The 24,346-nt window shown below is 45.7% G+C and overlaps 1 protein-coding gene across 3 annotated transcripts in view; it reads left to right on the forward strand.

Moving 5' to 3' along the window:
- Window positions 1-24,346, forward strand: part of SUSD1 (sushi domain containing 1) — a 611,958-nt gene that overhangs the window by 57,412 nt on the left and 530,200 nt on the right. For 2 of the 3 annotated variants that reach the window (XM_085641265.1, XM_085641267.1), the window contains exons 2-3: window positions 14,313-14,438; window positions 21,414-21,575. In XM_085641265.1, coding sequence (XP_085497391.1) covers window positions 14,313-14,438; window positions 21,414-21,575 — 288 coding nt within the window. The remainder of the gene's footprint in view (window positions 1-14,312; window positions 14,439-21,413; window positions 21,576-24,346) is intronic. The other variant, XM_085641266.1, reaches the window with a different exon arrangement.

Consider the following 24,346-nt stretch of genomic DNA (forward strand, 5'->3'; position numbering starts at 1 on the left):
GACTGCGAAATGACAACACATTGTTTGAGCACCTGTATATAGTTCAAGTCCCCGCCTCTGTGGGCGTAACCACTCCTATGGCCTTCTGGTACTTGTGGTGCCCTTCTCCTACCTCAGTGGGTCGTATGCCATCTGCAGTTATTCCAAACAATGATTCCCAGTGGATTGCGGCACACAGCTTGCTCTTATAACCGGCACCTCAACACCCCCAACTTCGCTCCTGCTCCGTATACAGGCATGTTGTTTAACATAACCGCCGGTCTGTGACACAGCAGGACACCTTCCGCGGCTCAGGCAGGCCGCCAACATCCAACAACTAAAGGGTGCCTGTGAAGGAAGGGCCCACAGCAGGTATGTATAGCTTGAATTCTTTATTGTGAGTTGCCGCGTACAGGAGAAAGCCGCTGTCACTCAAATTGCCATAAAGTCCGACGCGTTTCATGCTCATCGCATTTCTATATATATATATATATATATATTTCTCCAACCGCTGAGAACTGAACAAAGCGTGGCGCACACGCACGATTTTACAAATAGATTATTTTATTCTGCTCCCATCGGCAGACAAACGCATTTCGGCCATGCTGGCCTTTATCAATGTCGATGTTCCCAATGCTCATCACAGTTTAAATTCATGTCACTTCCCACATTATTCCACTGAAGCAGAAAACGGACTAATTGTATATTGCAATCAGTCAACATTACATTTAGCAGCGGCCATCTTATAATGGATAAAGGATAATACTAGATCTATCTGTATCTATCCATACGCCTAATGTATGATGCATTTTTTTTTACTTGAATTTCATATAATCAAACATATCATATCACCACGCCTCATGTTATCTAGCCCTGAATGGGCAATTGCATCCTTGCACTATGTTTTCTGACGTTAAACAATTTCATTAGTGGGAATCAGACACATATTAAAAACAATCAAATACTTTTTACAAATTCATGAGGAGGAGGAATAAAATTCATTTGAAAAACCACATACTGGGACACATTTGCTCAAAAAGAAAAAGGCATAGATCTCATCTAATTCTTAAATAATTTATTGATTCATTAACCCAATCGATCCAATAAGTGACCATCTAATTTCAGTTTCACATTTTTTCTCCTAGCTTATCTATTTTGTCCTATATTCATGTTTTTATATTTTCCTTTCTCTTTATCATTTTTCATAATCCTAATTTCTCTCAGACTACTTAACCTACGTGTACCCACATTTCTTCTTCACAATTTAAACCATACGGAGCTAGAGTGCGAGGTTCTACTACATATTTTGATTCTAATTGCCTTAATACTCTAATCCGATCACCACCTCTCCTGAGTGGTAGGACTCGATCTAGACAAAAGAATTGTAGTAGATTGCTATTGCTTTTATGCTTCTCCGCAAAATGCCTTGCCACTGGATAATTTACATCCTTCTTGGGTATTGCACGCATATGCCCTAGGATTCTCTTCTTGGTCTGGTGTATCGTGCTTCCCACATAACGTAGGTTGCACGGACACACCAGACAATAGACCGTGAAGTCAGAGTTGCAGTTTAATAGTTTGATGACAGCTTTAGATTGACTACTGCCAGGAATATTGTAGTTATTAAACTGAGCCTCTCAAGAGTTGCACGCAGTGCTGCTTTCTTTAGCATACTCATAAAACACAGAGGTGTACTCTTCTGATGCTTTAAGTTCAGATGCTCCAGGAAATTCTTGAATTCTCGACTGTTAAATGGGAGGCCATTATCAGACTTCAAAATGGCTGGAATGCCCCATGTCGCAGAGATGCCATCTAGTCTCTCAATGGCTCGCTCGTTAGTTGTGGATGAGAGATCTTCTATTAATGGAAAAAGTGAGTCTTCGTCCACAATTACCATCAGATGATGTCCCTTATCTGGTGGTAGCTATTCTCTCCCACACATGCTTAGGGAGTTGTGACATGTTAAGAGAATGTTGAGTAATATTTGTAGAAAGGCAGTTACACAGATGGCAGACCATTGGTTCCTTTTCAACCCTCTCTTCTAAATATGGAAACCGACCCTGGTCTCGGAGCTACTTCAATTATTTTCCAGTTGCAGACTCTCTGGAATCAAGATTCTTGACCTTCCTACTATAACTCCTTCCTGAGTTACGCACAGTTCATCTTTAACGTTTTTAGAAATTTTGGTATTCACCATCACTGGTGAGAGGTTAAGTGTGTCAGTTACATGACTGACGTGTAATTAAATCTTTCAATTTCAGTTCTGCAGCAGATAACACACCAAAATTGAGTCTCTTGTATCGAAACTGACCAACATGTGTAGAAAAGGTTGTAATATTACTGCAATCTGAAAAGGTTGTAATATTACTGCAATCTTCAAGTTCCAACTGATGATAACCTTTATTTAAATCAAGGCGAGAGAAGACCTTTGCACAATTTAATTGCATTATCATGTCAGCAGTGTGTGGACCTGGATGTCATTCTTGTTCAGTTGCCTTGTTTGCTTGACTCATGTCAATGCATATGAATCAGCTACTTCACTGTCCTTTTTGGGCACTACCACTATGGGAGAAACCCATGGCATTGGACCGGTTGAACATTCAATAATATCAGGCTTAAGTAATGATTCAAGTTCTTTTCCAGCAGGTTCTTGTAAATGAAAAGCAATTTGTCTATATCTCTGAGCAAAAGGACGGACATCTTCATTAATATGCATCTTTACTTGCATAGTCTTAAGCTTTCCTAATTCATGAAACAAGGAAGGAAATTGGCTTACTATTTTGTGGTGAGCACTCATGTTGTAATTCTCAGAAATTTGTCCCATATCAGCAGTGGTACTGAAACTGAGCAGACAGGCACTTGACGCTGTACCTTGAAACACATGGATGTTTGCTTCCACCTTCGTTTTCCTGTGTTTTATTGTTGCTAAAAATAAACCTTGACTTTTTATGGGCGTTGATGTAGCCCATGTGTACACTTTGGTTTTCTATGGCATAACTCATTGCACTGGAGATAATTCATTGTATTTCTCTTCAGGCATTATGTTTATCGATGCACCACTGTCGATGATGAAAGGTATTGAGCAACCATTTATTTTTAATGTATTCTTCAGACAATGTTTATATGACTTTGGTCTTTCAACTTTTCTTTGACTGACATTTTTTCTCACATGCAGCCAGTCCCACATGCGCACATTTCTTTGAGGTAAACATCAACATGGAACAACCATCTTCCTCACTTTCACTTGATACTGAGGCAGAAGAACTGTTTGACGATGATTTAGATGACAATCGACTTTGTTCAGTGTCTATTTGCTTCAATTGATGTCGCTGCTTGGGCTTGTGGGTGTGTGTCAAATGTTGCTTCTGGAATGTTCTGGCAGCCATTTTGTCTTCGCACTGTGATGCACTTGCTGTTTTTCCTTCATTTTACAAACCAACACAAAATGGTTCTCTTTCCCACAGCCTTTACATATCTGTCCAATGGTGGGACATTTACTTGTGGAAACGAAAATCCACATCTAAAACAAAAGTTGTTTTTATGTGCAGACATCACTTTGTGTCCTTCAATATTTTGCTTTGGCTTACTTTTTATACTGATGGCTGATTCACTTTAGGGACCTCCGTCCTCCATGTCAGCACGTGTCTTTCAGCACGTGCCTCAGCTCTGGCAGCCATCACACTCGCTCCAGACTAAGAGGTTCTCTCAGCATTTTTTGTCTGAATGAATCTGACAAGCATCAATCAATAACTCTAATTTGCATAGCTTCCTCATCATTAAATTCATCAAACGTACAGTATCTGATGAGTGTATAAAGTCTCTCCACAAATTCATTAATGGTTTCACCAACCTTTTGGCGTTCTTTGCTGAATATGTATCTTTCGCAATCAACGTTTGGTGCTGGATTGAGCTTGAGATTCAGTGTCATTTCTTCATCTGTTTACTGCATTTTCTTTATGACTTCTTTCACATCATCACCAGCAAGATTTTTGAGATACTTGATAATCTTTTTCTTATCAGTCTCTTCTAGTGCATCAATGAAATCATCAAATGTCTCTATCCAAGCAGTTCATCTATCGCCAAAATTTTCCTTCTAGGCGGCATTGAAAAGTGGTGGTGGTTTCAAGAATGCAGCAGTGCTGTAGACAAGTGTGGAACTTATTGATGCCTCTGGTGGATCACTGTGACTTGGTTTAGGCAACTCATCTGTGAGGCGTTGCGATATGCTGGCTGAATCATCTTTAATGATAGCTGGAAACATGACCTTCAATGACATTTTAAAAATGTCACTATTCCACGAGTTGCTCTCAGCTTTTTATTCTTCGAAGACCTGTGAAGTTGTTCTTAGCCCCACTTGGCAACTTTGTGAATGAACCGCTTCGGGTATGGGTAGCTCTGTAAGCACCACCCCGAACACTTCTCCTTGAGCCATCTTCAGAGAGTACTGTGGTACGATGATTCTCTTTTTGGTATATTCAGTAAGTCATTTATTTCTTCTTTTCTAAATATCACTTTGCATTTCTAGAACCTGGTTGATCTTTGCCTTGCAGCGCTTCTGTTTGCAATGTTATTGTGAAAGTTATGATTATCAGCGGCTGCACTGTGTAATCCAGGTTAAATCGGCCTTGAGCGTTAGCACTCCGTATAATGTAAAAATTGTTCTTCCATGGCAGCGTGGTACCATTATGTATGGCATGCTCAGCAGGTTTTCGACCATCGACGTGTAGATTCTTTACAACGCATTCATTGTCTTCACCTGCTTTACAGAGGCTGGAGATGCACTTTAACTACACATGCATGAAGCATTGATTCCATACTTCGATAGCGACACACGTGGCAAGCACAAACAGTTTGCTTGGACCCAAGCAAACTCTCTGGGAGAGCACAGGCGTACTTTTTGGTTACTTATCCCATATTGCATCACCATTCATAGCGTCCTCCCCTGTCTGGGTACCCGCCAATGACTAGGCCAGACACACAGCTTAGTATTCATTCTACTGTGTGTATCTGCAAACTCAACATTCTAAAACAAGCTTTCATTATATTCCCCTCTGACACCTACATTACAGCTCTACGAAGTCCGCTAGAAGCCAAAGGAGTTCTGTCATAAAACTCGCAAGACACTACATTCTCCACTCCCACCATGCCTTTCCTGGGATGCCTACTGCACCCCTGCTAGCTGCCTCTCCAGTTGCCTTTGAACATTTTAAAAAGCTTGTGCACAGCGGGAGTGGGGTTCATAAAGCAATAAAGTGCTTGAAGAGAGATTAGGGCTGCTTTTGCAGATACAGGCTCCAGTCCTGAATGGCAAGTTTTATGCTTGAAAGAGGAGTCTGACACCACATCTTCATATGCAGAAAAAGCTGCTTTCTTTGGGAGCAAGACAGGCTCATAATGCACACATCATGCTGCTATACTGTATACTCTAACAATCCTTATACGAAGCACTAACAAATAATGATTAACCATTTCCCCCACCCTCTGAACACTCTGCAACCCCTACAAATCCCCACCCCTCTCATGCTTAACAACATATCTTCTAGCTAACATTTGACTAACTTCATATTTTCATGTTCATCAGTTTCACTTTGTTGTCCATACTGCCCGCCGGGACAAGTCTTCCTTTTAGACAGATCTTTACTTCACTCTACTCCTCTGATACTACTAACCTTCCTTTATCAGTCCCTCAATTCATGCCCTTTGAGTTATCACTCCTCCTACTGCCAGTGACATTCATCATCCAACAGAACCCCCACCTCCCTTCCTGTCTTTCCTCACCCTTGCTTTTCCCGGGTGAATAAACCATGAGTGTTTTTTCTCTTCCTCTGCCCCATTCCATCCTCCCTTCTCTGTTTTCTCACCATGGTGACCCCTCCCCCCCCCGCACTCCTCCATGTAACATGCTGCCAAAAGCATATTGCCATATATCAAGGGTGGAAGGTGGGCTTCACAACATGTAGCAGGAAAGTGAAAGTCCCTGCTGCCTGTATGTGACATGATGATGTCACTGAGTGGCTGCTGCATTATCACACCACCTCCCTGCCTGCTCTCTTCCAATCACCCAGGTCACAGAGTGTGGTATCTCCTCACTACTCACAGCCCCAGTGTCCAAGGAGAGGCTCTGAAATGGAAATAGGGACTTGGACAGACCATGCCCTGTGTATCCGTGTTGGTGTGATGGACTGGGCCCAAGCAGGGTGGCATCTGACAGCCCCGACTGAAGAATCTGAAGCAGGATCTCACCAGCCAAGAGAGCCCCAAGTTCAGCCATGAGGGGAACACAGACTACTGGATGCCATTCTTGTACTTGGTGGAGCAGGTGTCCTCAAGAAGGTTGAGAACCCGCCACTCTGGAGCCTCAGCAGGAATTCAGACAGACAATGAAGTAGACTGAGGGGAAAAGCCCCTATTCCACCTGTGATGGGCCCTTGAGCTGCTGGCTGCAAGTCTTAGGCTTAGGCCACCTGCGCCTCATCCCTGGTTGCCAGTAGTAGGCCGTAGGTAGGTTTTTGTCTTGCTGTATTTGTCTTGCTGTAGTTGTCTAGCCTCCTATCTGTTCTTGTATTGTAAATTCACTTATTTGTTAGCGTTTCTTCCCCCTTGTTCCCCGCTTCTTTATTCTGTGCCCCGTGCCCCTCTGCCCCTGTTCCATCCGTAATTGTATCTGTTCTGCATTATTTGCTTACTGTTCCTTCCTCCCCCTTTTCATTCTGTGCCCCGTGCCCCTTTGCCCCTGTTTCCTCCGTAATTGTAACTGCATTGCCTTATCTGCTTAGCGCTTCTTCCTCCTTGTTCCCCGTTTTTCTATTCTGTGCTATGTGCCCCTTTGCCTTCTGTTTCCTTCGCCGTTCCATGCCCTGTTTTCCCGCCGCTGTGTCCCCTGCGGCCCAGCCCCCCGCTCGCCCATTTGTCCTCTCCCCCCTCCCAGCTGCCTCCTCCCTCCCACCTCCCCTTCTTATGGCGGCCGCGCAGCGGTGAGGAGAGCGACCCTTGATCCTTCTTAGGCAGGTCGATCCCCACGCCGAACACCACCGCCTGTGTGTCCTTTCCTTTGCCCTAGCTGCCGCTGCTAAGGAGAATTCGAGGCCCTCCTTCACCCGCAGGCTGCCACCTGTGCCTTATCCCTGGTGGCCAGTGGTAGGCCGTAGGTAGGTTTTTGTCTTGCTGTAATTGTCTTGCCTCTTATCTGTTCTTGTATTGTAAATTGCCTTATTTGTTAGCGTTTCTTCCCCCTTTCTTTATTTTGTGCCCGTGCCCCTATGCCCCTCTATCCTCCGTAATTGTATCTGTTTTGCATTATTTGTTTACTGTTTCTTCCTCCCCCTTTTCATTCTGTGCCCCGTGCCCCTTTGCCCCTCTTTCCTCTGTAATTGTAACTGTATTGCCTTATCTGCTTAGCGCTTCTTCCTCCTTGTTCCCCGTTTTTCTATTCTGTACGCTGTGCCCCTTTGCCTTCTGTTTCCTTCGCCGTTCCTGCCCCGTTTTCCTACCGCTGCGCCCCCTGAGGCCCCGCCCCCACTCACCCATTTGTCTGCTCCCCCCTCCCAGCTGCCTCCTCCCTCCCACCTTCCCTTCTTATGGCGGCCCGTCTGTGCCCGTCCACGCCTGGACCGCGCCCAGCGCCAGAACCCCTGGCCCCCACGAACGCCACGGCACCCGTCTCCACTACGATGCCAGCACCCTCCACGCACTCAACACCGGACGATCACACACCTGCTTCCGGGCCGCCCCGAAGCGCACCCAAGGACCCTTCTCCTGCCGGAACTGCAGCTTCACCAGTACCCGACCCGCCAACCCGCCAACCCGCCAACCCGCCAACCCGCCCACCGGAAAAGAACCCAACTACCTCAGATGCATTCTCCTCAACACCCGCTCCGCATGCAAACACGCCGTTGAACTCTGGGACCTACTTGACTCAACCTCCCCAGATGTCACCTTCCTGACGGAGACCTGGCTGAACCCCTCCTTGGCACCCAACATCGCCATAGCCATCCCGGAAGGCTACAAGATCACCCGCAGGGACCGCACCAACGGAGTAGGAGGAGGAATCGCCATCGTCCACAGGAACACTCTCAGAATCTCGACCAACACCGACGACACCCTCAGCACCGCCGAACACCTGCACTTCCAGATCCACACCGACCCCAACCCCACCTTCAGAGGAACCCTCGTCTACAGACCCCCCGGACCCCGACCACAGTTCAGCGACTCCATCTCCAACTTCGTCAGCACACACGCCCTCGCCTCCATGGACTACATCCTCCTCGGGGACCTGAACTTCCACCTCGAGAACAACAACGACACCAACTCCACCACCCTGATTGACAACCTCTCCAACCTCGGACTCAGACAACTCGTCACATCACCCACCCACTCCGCCGGCCACACGCTTGACCCCATCTTCTCCGCAAGCCCCCACGTCTCCTTGAACCACACCACTGAACTCCACTGGACCGACCATCGCTGCATCCACTTCACCTTCCGGAAACCCACCACGCACCACCGCACCCAACAGATCCCTCGCCGCTGCTGGAGCAAAGTCACCAAAGACCAGCTCACCACCATCCTTGCCCAGAGCCCACCTGCCGACCTCACCGAACCCGACACCGCCACCCGCAACCTCAGACAGTGGATCGACGACTGCGCCAACACCCTCAACCCGCTCAACAAACCCTCCAACAACCACACCAGCAAGAAAGCCCGCTGGTTCACTGAAGACCTCCAGGCCTCCAAGCAAACCTGCCGAAAGCTAGAGAAGAACTGGCACTGTGAACGAACACCAGACAGCTACGCAGCCCACAAGAACGCCACCCGCAGACACTATCACCTCATCAGATCCGCCAAAAGGGCCTCCTTGAAAGACTGCCTAGACAACAACGCGCACAACAGCAAAGAGTCCTTCAACATCGTGAAGGAACTCTCCAACCCCAGCTCCAACACCAACGACATCCCACCTTCGCAAGACCTGTGCGACTCACTTGCCACCTTCTTCCATCGCAAGATCGCCGACATCCATGACAGCTTCAATACCACGACCACCCCGACAACCACGGAAACTCCCGTCACCATGACCACCATCCACACTGACCGCCTGCTCTCCTGGACCAACATAAACGATGACGACACCATCAAAATCATGAACACCATCCACTCCGGATCCCCATCAGACCCATGCCCACACCACATCTTCAACAAAGCCAGCACTACCATCGCACCCCATCTCCAGAAAGCCATCAACATTTCCTTCGAGACAGTAACCTTCCCGGAGAGCTGGAAGCACGCCGAGATCAACGCCTTACTCAAGAAACCCAAGGCGGACCCCAAGGACCTAAAGAACTTCCGACCCATCTCCCTGCTCCTGTTCCCGGCGAAGGTCATCGAGAAGACCGTCAACAAACAACTGACCCACTACTTCGAGGAGAACAGCATTCTGGACCCGTCCCAGTCCGGGTTCCGCAGCAACCACAGCACCGAAACTGCCCTCATTGCCGCCACCGATGACATCAGGGCCCTGCTAGACAACGGACAAACCGCAGCCCTCATTCTCCTGGACCTGTCAGCCGCCTTCGACACGGTCTGCCACCGCACACTACGCACACGCCTCCACGATGCTGGGTTCCAACAGAAGGCCCTGGACTGGACCACCTCCTTCCTCTTCGGCAGAATACAGAGTGTCTGCCTCCCCCTCTTCTGCTCCGAAGCCACTGAGATCATCTGCAGCGTACCCCAGGGCTTATCCCTCAGCCCAACGCTGTTTAACATCTACATGGCACCTCTCGCCTACGTCGCCCGACTGCACAACCTCAACATCATCTCCTACGCCGATGACACCCAGCTGATCCTCTCCCTCAACAAGGACCCCCACACTGCCAAAACCAACCTCCACGAAGGAATGAAAGCCGTCGCCGATTGGATGAAGAACAGCCGACTGAAGCTGAACTCAGGCAAGACGGAGGTCCTCATCCTCGGATCCACCCCCTCGGCCTGGGACGACTCCTGGTGGCTGACCGCACTAAGAACAGCTCCAACACCCACCGACCTCGCACGCAACCTAGGGGTCATCCTCGACTCCACCCTCTCCATGACAAAGCAGGTCAACACCGTCTCCTCCTCCTGCTTCAACACCCTCCGCATGCTCTGCAAGATCTACAAGTGGATCCCCACCGAAATGAGAAGAACGGTCACCCAGGCCCTCGTCAGCAGCAGGTTGGACTACGGAAACACCCTCTATGCAGGAGCCCCGGCCAAACTCCTGAAATGACTTCAGCGCATTCAGAACGCCTCTGCACGCCTGATCCTCGACACCCCTCGCCGCAGCCACATCACACCCCACCTGAAAGACCTGCACTGGCTCCCCGTCAGCAAGAGGATAACCTTCAAGCTCCTCACCCACACACACAAGGCACTCCACAACACCAGACAAGCGTACCTCAAAAGATAACTCAGCTTCTACATCCCTGCCCGCCAGCTTCGCCCTGCTGACCTCGCCCTCGCCACAGTTCACTGCATCCAAAGAGCGACCTCCGGCGGTAGATCATTCTCCCACCTCGCCGCCAAGACCTGGAACACCCTCCCCATCCACCTACGGCAGACCCAAGACCTGCTGACCTTTAGAAGACTCCTCAAGACCTGGCTTTTTGAGCAGTAGCAGCATTCCCCCCCCCCCCAGCGCCTTGAGACCCTCACGGGTAAGTAGCGCGCTTTACAAATGCTTTGATTGATTGATTGATTGATTAGGCTCAGCAGAGCAGGTGGCCTCCAGGAGGTTGAGAACCTACCCTCCCCCCAAAGTCTTTGCAGGAGTTCAGACAGACCCTGAAGTAGACTGATGGGAGAAGAAGGGGCGAGCAACACAGCACCTAGTTAGGATCGTGGGACGCAAGCTGGGTGATTCTGGCAGAGGCTAGCCTGATGGCCACAAGGCCACGCCCCAAAGACTGCAAGAGAGAGCTGAGTAACCTGAACAGGAAGAGAAGTGGATCCAGTCCATGGTGGTGCATGCTGGGAATTATACAGATCAGCTAGATAACCTGTTCCTGCTCAGTGCTCTGTGTTAGATTTTAACCTACAGTTTTTAACACAGGAACGTGCAGGGTTTGAAAGTTGTTGCATCTGGCAGCATGCTGCCAAACGCACTCTACATACCTACTCTGTAAATTAACTTAACACCACGACTCTGGAGGTGGGAGACTGGGAGCTACATGACTAATGGCTGTATATTTTGATCTTAATTATTACGTTCCCCACCACGTGACTTACTTTATGTGACTAAGTCTGCTTTATGCTCATCACTTATTCAGTTCTTGGCTGCTTCCGATGAACACTTGACCACCTCAATTTCCAAGGACAGGCAGGCTGCAAGTGACGATACGCTCAATGACCCAGTGGCAGGCTTAACTGCCTGTTTAATATGGACTTTACTGCAAAGTGTCTTGTAATGGGATGTTGTGATACTATATAACTAGTTGGCCTGGATGCTCTTCAGTACTGGAAAGGGCTGAGCAGGACCGCAAAACAGAGCACACATGGACCTCTGTCTACAGTTCGGCTGTATAGGACACAAACAGACTAGCCGATTATGCACTGCCCCGCACGCTACCTTTGAATGGGAGTCACATGCACGTAGAAAGGAGAGTTTCTGCTTGAGTGAGTGTTGGGGTCCAGAAAAAAATCCCCTTGTGGCAGCACATCCCCTGTGCTGTGTAAGTCCTGAATATTTGCAATTAAATAACTTCACTATGGAAATTGTATGATGGCCCTCAAACTCACAATTTTGGAGTAATGTTCATCAGGCGAGAATGGTGACAGGTCAACTTAAAAAACTACAAGTACTGGCGCAACAGGGTGGCTGGGGGGGGGCGTGGATGGGAAAAGGAGCCCCGGTAACCTGAAATAAATCCAGTGGTGCCCACCAGCCTCCACTGCCACAAAAGTATCAACTGGTTCTCATTCTTGTTTGATCCACTTCATGTTTTTCTCACTGAGAGATAGTGGTTGATACATTTGATGATGGATCAGCAGAACTCACATTTATTCAAAGACAGCTTGAGATGTGTTATTTCCTCAAGTGGTCCAGAACCTTCAGTAATCTCTTCCCATGCTCTTCCAGCATCCGTCTGAAAACAATGATACTATCAAGGTTCATCAGAACTTCCCTTGTTATCATGTAGCCCTCATATTCAGTGCATGAGTACATAACGTGGGCGGTGCTCCAGATAATCCTTGGCATAATCATTTGAACTCACAGAAACTCAGTGGACAGTTGAAAACTGTATTCTTCTAATTTCCATTTCCTTGAAAATCTGGAAAATAGCCAATCATGAGCATCAATACTAAAAACAAGCATTGGCAAATCCAATCGCTCTCACCATGTGTCTTTGCCAATGAACCACTGGCTTTTACAATGCTGCAAAAACAAAGGAAAAGATTGTTGTTGTATTGCTGATGCTGAAAGAACTGGTACAAATCTAAAAAGCACAATGATGCACACTTATACATGAACCATCATGCCTGGGCACACATAAATCATGATGCCATAGCAACCCCAGCATCACGAAGAATGGGTGTGCATGCTTCGCCACACATTTGCGTGCATGAGTAATAATGCAGTTGCCATTTTGTTTTTTGCTTTAATTTCTTGTTCCAAGATGGTGGGCACCTACCAAGTAGCTGTAAATAAAAAAAAAACATAAAAAGTACACCAAAGAGCCTCTTTATTTTTTGGAAAAGAGTTACCAGGAAGTAAATTGTATCTACTGATCTCTCCGAAAAAAGTTAACAAGCAAATTTATAAAGGAATAAGCCAGGGTGTGGGTACCATTAGTTTTTTGTTTTTCAACAACAAACTTGGGAGTTTATTTTTGAAAAACAAAAAACTTTTAAAAAGTTTGACAGCCAGGCGTCATGGCTGACATCAAACTTCTCCTACATTGGCAGGAACCACCATGATAGTGGTTTCTGCTAATGTAGAGAGTTGTCTGAAGTAGACACTCTAAATGTGGCAGGTGGAGTCACCTCAGAATGGTGGAGGTATTTTCCTCCACCACCCTGGTGGAATAAACTCAGTCTGCCAACTGTAATTCAGGCCCTAATCTTACATGTCCGTGCGTACTCTTAACACATTGTCAGGGCAGATAATCCTCAGGACTTTGGCCCATGTTTATGACCCGGTTTGGTTCGCTCTTGCACCACACAAGATAGTGTAAGAGCGACACAAACCTAAAGTCATGTTTTTGAGTTGGTTTAAGAAATATGGAGTAATGTAATGCAGCTCAAATCTTTGTGATGTATTACTCTGCGCAAGGGAGGCATTCCATGGGCATTGTGTGGGTGTTCCCAAGCAACTCCCATGGTTTTTGATGCATTCTCAAATTTACCAAATCTGGTAAACCTAGGAATGCACCAAAAAGGTATGGTTTCCCAGGTTAGTGAAGAAATATCTTTATTTCTATCATTATTTCTCCTAGTTTTTCCTGCATTCTGCAGCATACATAGAAAAAGGAAAAAGCCTCCCAGGATTGTTTTTGTGCAGGAAGGTACCCCTTCCTGTACAAAAACAATCCTGCCTAAAACACAGGCACCGTGGTGCAAGGGTGCCTGCTTTGGTGCTAGGCTGCCAAAACAGCATCAGCTCAGGGGTAAAATCGAGGAATGCACCGTATTGGATAAATACGGCACAATCCTGCCCTTTCCCTGTGACGCAGCGCAGCAAGGTGACTTGTGGCACTGCCCTGAGCCACAAATGTCATAAATATGCCCATATCCATTTCAGACAAGTACATTTGCACATGCAACATTTTTTCCTCTTTTCTTCACATGGAAAAGAATGCCCCATTTGTTGAATTTCTTTTCCTACCCACCCAAAGATAAGGGCATGATTCACAAGCATTATGCTGAAACTTACTTTTATAGTCCTGGTAAGTCCGAAGTGTCCTGGTTCATTCTTGAAATTCATGAATAAACAAGTAAATCATGTGTACTCATACACCAATGTTTGTGAATCAGGCTCATGGTGGTGGCAGTACATCTTTCACACTCTTTCTGTAGACTCACTACAGAATATTTTGACACTACGGTTTTGCCTATGTAATACCCATCGGCCATGTAGGCGAATATCCACAACAGTTGGGACTGTGCGACTTTCCCAAGCACTCACAGTGATCTCCCACTGGTTGCAGATCGGGATTTATCATTTTTGGCCATAAGTGGAACCTTTGGAACACCTAAGTTAAACTCTTACTAAACATTTAATAAACATTTTGTGACAAGTTGAAGTTTAAGCTGTCTAACCCAGGGGTATTAACTCTGTCAATTTTGTTCTACCTTCCTTACAGCAGCATCGCCCGCTGTGGACTTCTGTGCCTCGTGCCATCCCAGTGCCACGTGCTTTCAAGAACCTGGCAAAAGCGTCTGTATCTGCAACTATGGATTCATAGGAAATGGGCGGACCTACTGCAATGGTACGTTCCATAGTCTGAACCAGTGCATTGGTCGTTGATGTAGCAATGCAGTAACTCAACGGTTTACAGCGGGTCACCAAAGGCCTTGTGCTCTACTCAGCAAACACCATCAGACACGCATGTTTAGTTTTACTACATGTTATCAGACCTATTCCCACAGCTGAAAACAGTAGTAACGTGCACAGGTGTATGATTCAGCTTTCAGCCACCATTCCCTCGCGCATTATACAGGGGCGTAGCAATTAATAGCGCAACAGGTGTAGTGGCATAGGGGCCAGTTATTGGAGGGGCCCACTACACCCCATTAACAGCTGTTTGATTACCCACTAATTTTGTTTGGGTTTCCCGCCGAAAAGCAGTTTGATTCCGCATCAGGAGGAGCAAGCGCAATAAAAAAAAAACCTTCCCTCTTCTGTCCCTCCAATATCTTATATGAATCCAAATAACAAACTCACATGTCCACTGCTCAAATTAATTTCATATCTCCCTATACTACTTCACCACAAATCCTCTTTGGACTCTGGAGTAGTGTGCTACGTGCCAAAAAAGTGCTTTGATGCCTCATCAAGGGCAGTAAGCGAAATATAAATGTAATTACAATTACCAAGCTGGGGGGGGGGGGGGGGGGTGAAGCTTGTTTTTATTGTCTAAATTATGGTGCATGGTGTAATGTCGGAACAGTGACTGTAAGAGGTAATACGCTGTTAACTATGAAAAGCTTTTTTATTACTACTTATTTACGGGAACTCTGCATGCTTCAACCTGCACTGATCACTATCTCTTTCTATCTAACTCCTCCCTTTCCTGTTCCCTGACTACTTCCCTTGCTCTGCCTTCTCGTTACCCACACACAGGGCCCTAGCGACCTCATGTCAATTATACTAGACAACATTACATCCCCCCGCTCCCGCTTGAACAAAGGAGTCTCGTTAAGTTGTAAGTCTATAGATTTCTTCAATGAGTGTAGGTCTTCGACAAGTTCGCTGTGGCCGGCATGCTGGACTTAGGTCTGTTAGCTCCCTTTCAGCAGGAGAGGAGCGGTGGTCATTATCGCTGGTTGGTACTTGAATGATCTCGAAAGCGTCGTATTCCGAGACAGCCACTAACTTCTTGGTAGTTGGATTGAACTTTCCGAAGTGAGAGATGTTCCAGGTTATCCTTTTGCCATCAGAGGCAGCCATAACCTCTACCATCAGAGGCAGTTTACATTAGTTACTTGTAGTAAATGTTCATAGTACTGACTGTCTGTCTTTCTCTTTTGTTCTTGCCTGTTGAGTATTCAGTCTCCTTCCTGGAGGCTTGATATATTGCCCTTCCATGACTGTCTGCATATTCCTTCATTTTGGCCTTCCTAGTTTAGTCGAGCTCTGCCAGCTCTTCGTGATCTGGAGCTCTATGAACACAGCTTGCTGAGTTTTCCCAGGTGGGTAGTCTTGTGCGCACAGTGCGGCCCAGCATCAGGGTGGCTGGACACTTGTCCATGGTGCTGTGAGGCGTGGTTCTGTAAGCACTCAATACTCGCCTTGACAGCTCGGCTTGCTGTATGGTTTTCTATAGTGTGGCCATAAACCTCTCCACCATGCCATTGGCTTGAGGCCACATGTGAGTGATCTTCCGATGTCTGAAATTGAGAGGACCGGCAAATTCAGCAAACTCATGTCCGTTAAATGAAGGAACATTATCTGTTTTGACTTTATGGATGCCCCATGCTGCCAATACTTCGTCCAGTACAGGGTTGGTGATGGACGCTTTGGTGGATGATACTTGTTGAGCAATCGGAAATATTCATCCATTGTAACAAGGATTTATTTGCCTTACTGCAGAGGGCCAAAGAAGTCGACCGCCACATGTTGCGATACATTTTTGGGCAGTTCGAACATATCTCAGCTGACAACCTGACAGTGAGGGCAGTCCTTTAGCGTGGCCTCAACTATCAAGTCAAGGGAGGGGAAACAGACACGTTTACCTAGGGCTCGTTTAGTGGCCATCTTGCCCTGTGTCCTTTATGTGCCACATTGACCACGCCTTGCCGCAGGTTTTTCGGTACGACAATCATTTTGTCTCAAAGTAACAGCCCGTCTTTGGCAATTGTTAATTCTTCTTTCACGTGTCGGAAGGAGGCCAGTTCTTTGGTGTCTATGTTTTGTTTACTTTTGGGCTCTTCCAATTGTCTCTATGCATTTGGGCGGATGCAACGTGCTACATCCTAAAGAGTGACATTGTCTGCAGTGGCATCAGTAATTACTTCAAGGGGAGCTGCTGGCAGTCTTGCCTGATTGATGACAAAGTGGATGTATTCCTTCACTAGCAAGTGTTTTGTTCTGGAGGATGCTCTGGAATGTCTTGACATGTAGCTTACAAGGTTTGCTGCTTGTCCTGGTTTGTGGAGAATTGTGTATGCGTATACTTGGAGACGGATTCCCCATCGCTATATCCTGGGTGGCATTTTTGCCCGGGGTTTCCGAATATGGTTATTAAGGCTTGATGAATAGTAATGAGTGTGAAGTGTTTCCTATAAATGAAAATGTGAATGTTCTCACAGGCTCAGACTACCGCCAAGCTTTCTCTTTCTAGCTGTGAGTATCCCCTCTCTGTGTCAGTCAGGGTGCGGCTAGTGTATGTCACTATGTGGCTTTGATCACCTTTTTTGTCATATTGTGCTAATATGGCCTTTAGTCCTATGGGACTGGCATCCACCATGATTTCGGTCTTACTGTCTGGATTGAAATAAGCCAGGTTGCTGGCTGACTCGACTGTGGCCTTGATCGTGTTGAATGCTTGATCACACCTCTCAGACCATTTAAATGGTTGACGTTGTATTGTCAGTTCACAAAGAGGATAACTAATGGTGGCATAGTCTTTGATATAACGGGCACAGTAGCTGGTCATTCCTAGAAAAGACCGAACATCCCCAGCATCTCGTGGGCAACGAGTGTCACTCAAAGCTGTGACCTTTTCAGGGTCCAGCCTCATCCCTTCACCCGAAAAGATGTGGCTCTGTGAAATTCCCACTTGTCTTTGTAAGAGTCAGGTTTGTTTTCAGGAGCACATGGCATATGCAATTTAGTGCTTTGCCATGGTCTTTGACGGTGGCGCCAAACACTAAAATGTCATCACTGTAGTTGAAGGTGTTGGGAATAAGACAAATTAATCTTCTGATCACTTCTTGAAATATCTTAACTGCTTATTAATGCTGAAACGGAGACATTTTATATCAGAATAAGCCTTGATGTGTTGAAAACATGGTGCTGTAACATGAACTTTCATGGAGTTCGAGCTGGTGATAGCTGTTGTTAAGGTCCAATTTAGAGAAGATTTTTGCCCCATTTAACAATGTGATCATGCCGCTGATGTGGGGTCCCGGGTGTCTTTCCCGCTCAGTGGCAGTATTGGAAGCTCTCATGTCCACACATAGATGCACCTTTCCTTCTGATCCTCATTTGGGCACCACCTGGAATGGGACCATATTTTCTCTCGATATTGTCCGCCTGGAGGAGATCCCATAATTCATCCTCTACCGTTCAACCGTTCAAGCTGGACTTTCCCATGAGGCAGAGGATCAAGATTGATTTGCATATGGGCAGGTCTAAACTGGGGTGGCATCGTGAGCAAAAGAATGATGGCTTTAACCCAGATCTCTTTACTGGGGGTGAATGTTTTGATTTGTTCTGCATTCCGTCTATATATATATATATATATATATATATATATATATATATATATATATATATATATATATACATATTTATTGCCACACGATCACCTTCTACAGAGTAATCCAAGGACACAGCGGGGTGCAGTGTGGGAGCCTTTTATTCACAGATTGGTCCACAGCATAATGCATTTCGGCATACACGCCTTCTTCAGATGCTGGTATAACCTTGGGTGTCACTTCCTCCCTCCTTTGAAGATACAGGGGCACTCCCATTGGTGGGAGATCAGCTGACCCGGCTGCCTGGGACCGCTGCAGTCTAATGAACAACTACAGCTCCCAGCGTACATCAGGTGGAGTCTGCACGGCAGCTGGATAACTATAACTCACGCGACCGCAATCCTCTGCTGATGACATATGTGTCTTTATGAAAAAAAAATATTTGTAATATATGTATAGCTAAAATTTAATGGAAGAAGACATGGGCAAATAAGTGTCTAAATACAGTATTAGCATCAGCAGAGGATTGCGGTCGCGTGAGTTATAGTTGCCTGCACTAACTATAACGGGGGAATTTCATTGGTTTTTTATCAGTAAAATGTCCAGCTAACTATAACATGTGTGAAACCTATGGTTTTTTCACTGAATTTGCAAGGTTTTTTAAATGCTAATTCCTAACTATAACGTGTGTGAAACCTATGGTTTTTTCAGTGAATATATATATAAGTAGGTTTTTTAGATGTTACACATAGTTGTGTGTTTCGGTTTTGTGATTTTTTAGGGCTGGTGTCAAGAACTCTGGGAACTTACCAGAAGTCTTTATTCTGCGGAAGTACCATGAATATACCAAGGCTTGTTCCAAGTCTCCCAAAAGGCACTTGAGACCCACAGACATTCAGTTCACGGATCGCAGGGCAGCAAACACAGTTGCTGTGCTGCGTTGCATGAATGGGAGAGAGCTAAGCAATGCCATATCCACTGAGATATGATGTTCACCAGCTCTCTAATTGCCCTGTGCACTTGAGGGTGCCTAGTACCAATGCACGCACCCTAGCACCATGGTGCAAGAATGCCTGCAATACGGGCAGGATTGTTTGTATGCTGGAACAGATTCCTTCCTGTACAAAAACAATCCTGAGAGGCAATTTCCTTGTCCTATGCGTGGTGCAGAAAACAGGCACTGCACCCAGCCCCACTTTGCCCATTACCAAAAGCTGTGTGCAAGGGAGGGTTGGGCATCAGCAGGGAGTTGGGTATAGAGCCTGGCCAGAGTAAGTATAACTTGTGCCCTAAAGCCCTAAAGCAAGAAGAACTCGCACCCTTACCATGTAGTGATAATTGCCTCACATATTACATCATTCATGACTTGTTCTATGACATCATTGATACCATTACTGCAACATCTGAAATTACATCATTACATATATATGAAATGTTTAACAAATAGGCTCTCCTGAAATAAGCTTATCGATGTTATGGGTCTCTACCTTCTTCTTTTCTACCCTTTATGCACAAGCACATTCTATTGAGCACCGTGCTATGGTTTTTGCAGCGAAGAATGTATGAATATTGTGGACATGTAGAATTAATGTAAATTGAAATCTATGTTTTGGATTAAAATTATATTCTGTGTGTTCTTTTTGAAATGGGATTCATTTGTTCGAATTCCCATCTTGGCATGTGTATAGGTAAATCGCACAGTTCGAAGATTCAATTGTTTTGAATACATAAGAATCATGAGGATATACTCAAAAAACATAAATACATAACTGCAAAATACAAGCGGTAAGTACAGGTACATGTCCAAATGTAGATTTCATTGTAAGATGTCCATAGGCATATCTAAAGGGATTCAAGGTGTACGAATGACAAATATTTTTTCCCAAAATGATTCCAAGTCCGGAACCCAACTCTGCACAATATGCAAAAGAGTATACAGCAATCAAGCCCCAGTGGCAACACAAATGTACTAAAAAAATCATAAAAGGGAAAAGGTAATCTCTGATACTCCCTGGGCTCAGTGAGCATTATGCGGCGCAGGAGAGCTAAGATACTTATTTTCTGATTTTATTTCTTCTTTTTCTTTCAGTGACCATTTCTCTTCTTTGTTCGCCCACTGGAGCTTCACTGTTGAAAAATGGTGTACTACGTGCACAGTGAGATGTCTTATGTGGAACAATGATGGGGCATTATATGTGACACACAATATCTTATGCTAGTTATTTTATGCCCGTAGCATCATTATCGCAATAGAATGTCCATATACAGATGTAGTTATGATGTTATTATCTGTGTGCCACAGTAATCCATTTATGATGTTCTTGAGTATATTTTTGTTATTGCCATACATTTGAAACTTTTGGGTTCCTCTTTTTTCTTTCTTTGCACACTGGGGCTTGACTGTTGTATACTCTTTTGCATATTGTGCAGAGCTGGGTTCCGGACCTTGAATAATTTTGGAGCACGATATTTCTAATTTGTACATCTTAAATTGGTTTAGATATGCCTATAGATATCACTACAATAAAATCTACATTTGTACATGTACATATATTTTACCCCCTGTATGTTACAGTTTTCTGTTTATGTTTTTTTTGTTTAGATCTCTTTTCTTGGTTTTCATGACAAGAGAGTCAACAAACAAGCCAACATGCTCCTTGGTCATAGGAATACAGTCCGGCATTAGAGTTATTGTGTTTGGCAAATCATACATTAACAATAAAGCATCAGTGGCTCATTAAATGGACACGGTTTACTTTAAAAAATATTCCAGTTTGGGAATAGAAGTATGGGACAGGGGTCTGGTTTCCTTGCAGGCTTCTATTCCTGCATTTACAACCAATCACAAGGGGTCCCAAATTGTGACCCGCCTAAGTAATAATCATTAGGCTGGTCATTTTCTATCCGCATGTGAATGTACAATTTGTAATGGGACCTCTTAATACATAGGTCGCATCCCAAATTGCAGTCCCCATAGCTAATCAGTCAGTGCGCTAATATCACATCCTTTGTTAACGAGTGGGAGCAGTACATCAGGCCCAGGATCCTCAGGAACATGATCACAGATAAGGCCTATCAGTCAGTTCATAAGAAAGTGGGCATAGCAGCTCATATAAATTGCAGTAGTATTGGCAGGTGATTTAAGGCTGGTGAGTGAGATATTTCAGAGGTCTACTGTTGTATTATGTTGTATGATTAGGCATGTAGGTTCAGATAAAAAAACCTTGTAATTTGCAAATTCTAGTCTAGAAATCAACATCTCAAAAAATTGGTTCTTGCAAAGAGGTATTTTCAATTTCTTTATATTTTCTTATGTGAAACAGATAAGGATGAGTGCCAGATTGGAGCCAGCAACATCTGTGGCAATCACTCTGCATGCCACAACACTTACGGAAGCTTTTACTGCACTTGCCAGGAAGGATTCCAGCCAACCAACAACAACCTCAACAACACATACATTCCCAATGATGGCACCTACTGTAAAGGTACGAAAGCTCATAAGACAAAGCTGTTATGTTGAGTTGACCTTGCTCGAAAAATTGTTGCTCCAAATTCAGCATGTGCCAGCTGCTCAACTCCAATCTGTGCTGGCAGCAGTATGCTGTTATATCATCAATGCTCTCATTCATGTGTGGGCATATACATTTTAAAACATGTGCTCATGTTTATGCAATAAAGCAGCCACTGGCTTTTAATAGGCAGAATCTGCAACTGATGCCCTTGTCAAACATAGAAAATGGCTTCTAAATCACTTTAATGTTAATGTTAGATTATATTTATAGAGCGCCAATCACCAAAGGTCTCTAGGCGCTAGTAGCAGGGACCGGAGTCCCCTGGTCCCAAGTGTAGTCAGAGCACTATAGGTGGATTTAACCGAATGCCTCAGTAAATAGGATGGTTTTGATTTTCTTCCTAAATGGAAGTAGCATGGGTTCCCTACACATATTGTCCGGAAGCTTGTTCCAGATCTGGGGGATCACGACTGAGAAAACCCGTCCCCCAATGTAGCTCTGTTAAAACGCGGGCAGGCCAGCAAGCTGGCCTCAGATGACCGGAGGTGGCGTCTAGTCACATAGGGCTTCAGGCGATCTTTGATGTATTTGGGCACCGCTCCATGTTTAGCTTTATGCGCAATGCACAGACCCTTGAACCTGACCCTCTGCTTGATAGGGAGCCAGTGTAGCTGTTTTAGCAGAGGGGTAGCATGTGCTCTTCTTGGTAATTTAAAGATCAGCCTTGCTGGGTCATTTAAAACTACCTGTAGTTTCCCCAGGAGTTTGTCAGGGAGCCCTGTGTATACTGCGTTGCCGTAGTCCAATCGTTACAGTATTAGGTTCGTCAAGACGGTGCGCATGGTAGAAAATGACAGCAGTGTACCGAGCTTGCGGAATTGCCGCATCAGACCTGTGTAGCTCCCCACTACAGCTGACACTTGATTGTTTAAAGTTAGTTTGGTGTCTAGTTTGATGCCAAGGCTCTTTACGACTGGTACTGGTGTCGGGGCGGTACTGAGCTCTTGGGGCCAGAAAAGGTTTGACCAGGGTGAGGCCTCTGTGGTTAGAGCCAGCACCTCTGTCTAATCCGGGTTTACCTTCAGTGAATTAGAGGTCATCCAGTTCATGGTGAGCCGGAGGATGTTCTGGATGTTGAGCTGTGCTTGGGGACAGTTATTAACTCGGACAACTAGCTGGGTGTCACCAGTTCTTCAACCAGCGGCTGGAGGTAAATATTGAATAGCAAGGGGGACAGCTCAGAGCCCTGTGGGACCCCCCAACGTAGGACACCCTGTCTGGACCTACATTCCCCTAGTTGGACTTTTTGAGATCGATTTTTCAGGAAGGAGGTAATCCACTGAAGTACCGTACCAGTAACTCCCAGCTGTCGGACACGGGCCAGCAGCTGCGCATGGTCCACTGTGTCAAACGCGGCTGAGAGATCTAATAAAATCAGTGCCGAGGGAATCTTCTTGTCAGCTGCTAGCCTCAATTCATCCAGCACTGAGAGCATCACCAACTCAGTGCTGCTGTGGGCCCTGAATCCTGTTTGTCGTGTGTGTAGCAGCTGATGTTCTTCCAAGAAGGTCGAGAGAGTTTTGAGCACATGTTGCTCAAGAACTTTGGCCAAGAAAGGTAGCTGGGAGATTGGTCGGAAGTTTTTCAAATTGTTCAGGTGTCTGCGCCAGCTTTTTTTGGCAATGGGATCACCGTAGCTTCTTTAAATGTTTGAGGTACCTTCCCTGTGGTCAAAGAGAGATTTATTAGGGACAGTACTTCTGACTCTACTGCCGAAACTACCCTTTTAAACACCAAAGGTGGGCAGGGAACTTCTGGAGACCCGGATTTTACTTTGGCCACAATCTGGGCTAGGCCATTTGAATCGAGTGCCGGGAAGGTTGAGAGAGAAGTATCTAGGTACTCTAGTGAGTCCACCTCTGATGGGGGACAGGGGGTAATGTAGGTATTGCCTATTTCAGTGATGATGTTTTTAACCTTAGCTAGGAAGAAGTCCTGTACCTTTTCACAGTCCACTTGATTAGCGGCCATCCTTTGTTCTTTTGTGCGACTCAATTCCTTGTATATGTTGAAGGTCTCTCTCTGGATATTTGTAGCCTCCCTAATCCTCCCTTCATAGTACAGCGATTTGGATCTTTATACTTTTCCTGGGATTCTAGGTCGTATGATTTCCGCCAGTGCCTCTCGCATTGATGAAGAGCCTGTTTTTCCCCTCTGAGTTCTTGCGTGTACCAGGGGGCACCCTTCATACTATTTGTTACCCTTTCTCTTTGCATAGGGGCCACCAAATCGAAGGCTGCCCTTAGACCGGAAGTGAGGTTTTCGTACGCCAGGTCCAGATCCCCTGTCTGTAATCCTGCGTGTAGTGACTCGTTTAGTGCTTCCCTCAGCTTGACGTCCTCTATCTTGCGCCAATTCCGTGCCGCCCTCCAGATTGAGGGAAGGTGTATAGGGCAGCTATCCACTGGGAGTTGAAAGCTGATCAAATAGTGATCTGACCAGCTACATGGTTTGCAATCAGTATGTATCTTGGCTTTAATTTCTATAGAGATTTCTATTTTCAAAGTTTGCCAACTTCTTTCCAATCATTAACTGTCTGCATACCCCCTTTCAATACTATGTCTGCTCATCATTTACGGGCTGCCATTTCCCATATGCTATCACTTTCCTGGGTGGAGAAACATTCATATGAATCACAGAAAACAGAGTGGGATAAGGATTAATATTAGTTTCAAAAGAAACAA

This window comes from Triturus cristatus, chromosome 2_2 (assembly GCF_964204655.1).
Source record: "Triturus cristatus chromosome 2_2, aTriCri1.1, whole genome shotgun sequence".
Taxonomy (NCBI): domain Eukaryota; kingdom Metazoa; phylum Chordata; class Amphibia; order Caudata; family Salamandridae; genus Triturus; species Triturus cristatus.